The sequence below is a fragment of the Dendrobates tinctorius genome, unplaced genomic scaffold (assembly GCF_039654945.1).
Source record: "Dendrobates tinctorius isolate UK_male_01 unplaced genomic scaffold, ASM3965494v1 ptg000051l, whole genome shotgun sequence".
Taxonomy (NCBI): Eukaryota; Metazoa; Chordata; class Amphibia; order Anura; family Dendrobatidae; genus Dendrobates; species Dendrobates tinctorius.
In genome coordinates, this window is record NW_027361719.1 from 6,783,754 (window position 1) to 6,789,753 (window position 6,000).

Below are 6,000 nucleotides of genomic sequence, written 5' to 3' on the forward strand. Positions count from 1 at the left end.
CTACTCCCCCATCCATGCCAATCAGTGACAGAGAATACACCTGTTTTTTCCTTACCATAGGATTACACTATTTATTGATCTTATAGGCACTTTAACTATCTCATTGTTGTATTGGACAGTATTATTCTGGGTCCAGTTTTTTTTGTTTTGGATCTATACCAACTCTTATACTAATACATTGCATCATTGACAGTACAGTTTACTCTTAGTAAGGAGACTCTAATACATTAAGAATCAAAGCAGATCTTTTTATTACATCATCCGGTCACTCTTTATATAGGTTATTAGTATTCATGCATTATTACAATATAAATGTCTCCTCTTATCTCTAAATATGTGCTGGCATTAGCATACATACTTCTAATTGTCTAAGTTAATACTGTTAACTCCCAGCTTGTGGTTTAAAGGTACTGTCACACTTAGCGATGCACCAGCGATATGACGCGGTCAGGATCGCTGGTACATCGCTAAGTTGTTGCTAGTGAGCTGCCACACAGGCAGATTTCACCAGCGACATCGCAGGGTCGGGGGTCGCTACTTACCTGTCAGACGAGGCGATCCTGACGTCCTCCCGCCCGCGTCCACGTGTCGCTCGTCGTCACAGCAGGAAGCTGACGATGAGAAACGGTCCAGGACGTTTTCGCGCAATCAGCAATAACCAGCGGTGAGCCAGTCGGAGGTAAGTATCAGACATAGCGATATCAGACATAGCGATATCAGACATAGCGATATCAGACATAGCGATATCAGACATAGCGATATCAGACATAGCGATATCAGACATAGCGATATCAGACATAGCGATATCAGACATAGCGATATCAGACATAGCGATATCAGACATAGCGATATCAGACATAGCGATATCAGACATAGCGATATCAGACATAGCGATATCAGACATAGCGATATCAGACATAGCGATATCAGACATAGCGATACAAAAACCAGTGACATTATAACGATATTGCTAGCGATATCGCTTAGTGTGACAGGCCTTTTAGGGTCTTACTAGCCTCTAAGTTTCCTTTGTCTGATTTTTATGTCTTTACACAATGGCATTCCTTAGCCCCCTTATCTGATCTTGGACATCTTGGAAGGAAAGAAATACATGTAGAAAGAAACTAAAATGAAGTCAGGATATATAAAATACAAATCCTGCTCTCACTATATGGTGCCTGTACTCACAGGTGTTGGAAAGTGCGTCCCTGTGTCTCTCACGCTAGAAGCACCTTGTTTTAACATGTTTGTTTTTCTGTTTGTACATATTTTCTCCTAAGCTGTCACTGTGTTCACCTGGTCCGTGTGGGATAATGCCCATCCAGATGTTACACTTTGATTCATTGCAATTCTGAGCAGGCTACCATTGGACTGCATATATCTTTCCATCCTGAAGCCTCTGAACAATACTATTTGACTGTTACAAAAAAAATAACCTCCCCGATTCTAACAATTAATGGAGCGTGTGGCATAGCAAATTGCTGTGCTTCTGAGGCCCAAAGGAGGCCCAATGTACAAGTAGATGTGTGTCTCTAATAAAGTAGTCATTTGGTGTATGTGCATATAAGGGCTTATGTACAGGACAAAGACATGCGCACAAAGTCTGTATGGCAAGATACAAAGAGCTTAGGCTAGTTTCACATTAGCGTTTGGAGGTGCAGCGGATGCTCGCCGTGAAGCTCCGCCCCCTGTCGCGCCTCCTCCAGTCAGCTCCTCCTATGAGGCCATGACGCTGCATGCGTCCTGCGTACCATATCTTTAGCATTCAGTATGCAGGCCGTGCGCAGGTATGCTTTTGCCGCCGCATGCGTCCTTTTGACGGTGCGGCGATCACACCAAAATGCAACACGCAAAATACAAAAGCATACCTGCGCACGGCCTGCGTACCCAATGCTAAAGATAGGGTATGCAGGCCGCATGCAGCATCATGCGCCCATAGGCGGAGCTGACCGGAGGAGGCGCGGCAGAGTGCGGAGATTCACGGCGAGCGTTGGCTGTGCCTCCAAACGCTAATGTGAAACCAGCCTTACAGCTCCCAAGCATGGAGGTGCATGGCCACCACCAACCCCATGCATGGTCATAATGGTTCCTTTGGGCATTGTGTGTATGATAATTCTCTTCCCTAGTAGTAACACATGAGGAATACCTGTGTACATTTAGAGTTCAGAAAAGTATGCAACCATTGGATTGCACACAGCCTCTAAATGAACAATAAATAATATTTGACTGCTTTAGAAACTCCTCCATGTCCAGTTAATTTTTCTAAAAAAAAAAAAAAAAAAAAGAGAGAGAAATGTATAGTAAATGTGTTATCTTTTGTTTTTTTCTAAACAGGAGCGATTACTGAAAAACGGTGGCTCAAATTTGTGTTTAACATCTCGAGGAGAACATCCAGCCACCGCAGAATGCAATCCTGGAGATGTACATCAGCGATGGGGCTTCAGCTAATCCCATTAGATATTGACTGTTAGTGATGGCTCAGGCTCTTCAGTGCCTTTCATTTTACTTGACCCTGCTGAGAAATCTGAAGATAAAGGTCACCAAAGAAGCCAGAAAAACCTTTTTAACTTTCGTCTTCCACTGATTCGTTTACATTTTAGAACGGTGCCTTGAAGGAAGAGTAAAAAAAACAACAAAAGGACATCATTAAACTTCATTCATAAAGCTAAGCTCTGAAATAAGTGGGGCATTTCAGAACAATTTGGGTACTGGGGTTCCCCTTAACTTAATATTTGGAGGGTATGAACATGGTTGATTTGCACTAGCTGCTCTTTTATACACTACACGTGTGCGATATACAATTACTGATCATGTGATTGGAGTCTTGATGAGGTTCCTCTGTGAAGTAACATGCTGCTTTTTTGTTTCTTTGTAGCAAAATCCTAGGTCTCCTAGTCAATTTTTAATTCTGGGTTTCCACCTGCCGTGAATCCACAAAAGGTATAACGAGGGCATAAGAAGGTGTCCTTTCTGAATGTATGGTCACTCTGAGGGTTTTTTACACTGGATTACACAATCTATCTCCTAAGGACATTTAAAAGACAGTCCTGCTCTGGTTTAGTGATACTCTACCAGTGAATTTTTCCTTCTGCATGAGATAAAGAAAAACTGCGGGTTCAACAGTTCCACCCATGAAGAGAAGAGCTGCATCTGCAACCTGAAATGCACTGGGCCACACTGTCCTTCCTTTCTTTTGTAGGCAGCCTTTAACGCATCTACAACCCTTTAAGCTTTCTAATGCCCAACATACTTAACAAAAAAAATCCTCTTCATTGTCCAGTTTTTTTCTTTATTTATATGAAATATGAGAACGACATAATTGCCTTTTTCAATTTTTAGAAAGAAATGAAAGCTCTTCCAAGTGAGAGCAGTTTTCAATACTACTGTATAATTTTAATAATGATGGTACGTGATAATTTAAAGACAATTTATCACATATATACACTGGAGGCAAAAATTTAGGTAATGCCATACATCTGTTGAACCATGATGCCGTTTTGTTGCTACTGTAACCATGATGCCGGTTTGTTGCTACTGTTTATCATAACCGATAATGACAGGTGCTCTGTACAACTGGCGCTTCTATCATTTTTCTCCCCATGAGCTGAGACACTTGATATGTCAGAATTGCAGCTTCTTTTGCATAATGCCCAGTTTTAATTTTGTCTTGTTTTTAATTATTATTAACTATCTATTAGGATGAAGGGTTTATTATTTTTTTTTTTTTGTTTCCTCTTTAGGGAGGTTGATGCTAAATATGAGGCTGAATCACTGTGACTCTATGATTAGTTAAGTTGACAGTAAGGACTATGCCTAAATTAGGCTTCCTTCAAACAGAGCAGAATGTCCTACGGGATTCTGTGTATTTATAATTTTGAGATCATTGTGTTCAAAATGTTAAAAGCATTAAGGCAATTGGTTACAGCTCCGGTCTGTTAGTTAAAATAAAATACTATTTTCATTGAGTTATGTTTTCTTGTGTTTTGTCTTTTGGCGGAGAACGGTATAATAAAATGTAGTGAGGAAAGAAGATTCAACTACACCCAAAACGCACAGAAACACATTAAGTGTGCACAGCTAAACTCTAGAGCAGTTCACAAAAAAGTAAAAAAAAAAAAAATATAGGTCAGAATTAAAAACTATTTAAAATCACAAGTGACTGGGGATCCACTAATGATGTAAGCGGTCCCTAGCATTCTTAGGATGTCAAAGAACGAACAACAAGGACAGAGGAAAAAAACTGTTTTTGTAACAGACAGCTAAAGCGCAAATAACGATGAAGAGTAGGGTTAGGGGCTACAAGGTGACGTTGGATGCGACACCTGATGGGCCGTCAAAGTTTGCTAGATGTCACTGCGACATCACAACGCAATGCAAGTAAATTGGGTGAGGTTGCGAGCCTAAGGTTACTGCGATTGTGAAAAGCAAATCTTATGACATCCAATGGAGTTGGATTTGTTTGCAACTTGCTTGTCAACCACAATACTCTAGGGGTCACAATACCACCCCATTCCCTTCTATTGTATTGCAATGTAGCACCAACAAGTAGTGAACTTTGTCCGCCGGACAGATGTCTGCCAAAGTTGTTGTGAAGCAACTGTAAAAAAGAATAAACAGCACACACAATAATTACATACTTTTGTGTGCCACATGTGATCGTCCCTGATGGATAAACTGGAGATTCTATGCTGAAAAAGCTTGACCACTCCTAGAGAAATAGGTGTTATTTGCACAATGGGGTATTGAATGCTCTATTGGTGGAAAAGTTGGGTCAATTCCATAGGATAATTTAATCCATATTCTACATGAAGGTGTGGCGCCCCTAAGGCTCAGTCGCCACAGAGGTACTGCACCTTCTCCTAAGGTGTAGTGCCCCACCAACTAGGTAAGTTGGGAACTCCTTTCCACACTCCAACACTTGCATCCCACACAACAGGGTAGTTCAGCACGATCACATTGAGGGCTCTTTCTCCTCCTAGACATTAGGAGTGCCTCTGGTGGTTCCCTGCTTGGAACACTGGATGAGCTGGGAGGTGGGTGGAGTTGAGATCCATATAAAAGGTTGGAAAGGTTTAGAATTACAATTCAGTCTGGACAGGCAGTCAGGAGAGTCTGAGGACTGGTCCAAGAGGAAGGAGATCCCTAGAAGAGGGAGAGGAGTGCTGCAGCTGCCTCAGTGATCTGAGCCAGCTGGCACGGGAAAGGAACAGAAGGAGAAAGACGTAGAACTGCAACCTAAGCTTCCATAGGAAAGAGGAGTAGAGAGAACAGAGAGGAATTGTGGGTCGGAAGAGGAACCCTGCCTATAGGTTCTCAGCGCAAGGCCGGGGCCCGGTCCCCAAGGTTGTATGGACACTTATGGTTCTGCAGAAGACACCGGTGGAGTAGTTGGCTGTAAATGCACTACTCCCATCTAAGACTTGGGGCACAACAGCAACTGAATAGAGAGCCAGGACTCCGGAGAAGGGAGTCCCCGAGAGAGGCTACAGCTTTCTGCCATACAAGTAGAGTTGTTAGTTAACATCTGACAGGAGGAACTTCAGAGTACCACAGTACTGGAGCTTTTCACACCTTAAGGCGCAATAGAGGAGTCGTTCAGGAGAGGTACATGTTGGCGGAGTGTTGGAGAGGAGAATCCTGACTTGCCCGGGAGATTGATTGAGTCTCTGCCCCGGAGGACACGGCACGGAGGCGGGCACCAGTGTGTACCACGGACTGTGAGTAAAGCTTTGGAACTGCAAACCCTGGTGTCTTCCATTCATTTGTGCGCTAACACTGTCAGCATCGCTACATCTGGGTACCAGCATTCCTCACACTGCCTGCGCCTATTCTCATCTTTTGCCATTATACTGCCCTGGGGTTACAGCTTCACCTGTGGGGAGCTACACCATCTATGCTGCAACACACCATCAGCCCCAGAGGATCTGCACGCAGCGTTGGCTTAACATCTTGCTTGCCAAACACCACAGGTGGCGTCACGAACTATCACATAAACTATAT

At 43.0% G+C, this 6,000-nt stretch overlaps 1 protein-coding gene across 4 annotated transcripts in view; it reads left to right on the forward strand.

The window, feature by feature from the left end:
* GALNT6 (polypeptide N-acetylgalactosaminyltransferase 6) overlaps positions 1-3,965 on the forward strand; it is a 103,961-nt gene extending 99,996 nt beyond the window's left edge. For all 4 annotated transcript variants that reach the window (XM_073576726.1, XM_073576728.1, XM_073576725.1 and 1 more), the window contains one exon: positions 2,335-3,965. In XM_073576726.1, coding sequence (XP_073432827.1) covers positions 2,335-2,448 — 114 coding nt within the window. In that variant the 3' untranslated portion in view covers positions 2,449-3,965. The remainder of the gene's footprint in view (positions 1-2,334) is intronic.
* Positions 3,966-6,000: the final 2,035 nt, after the last annotated feature.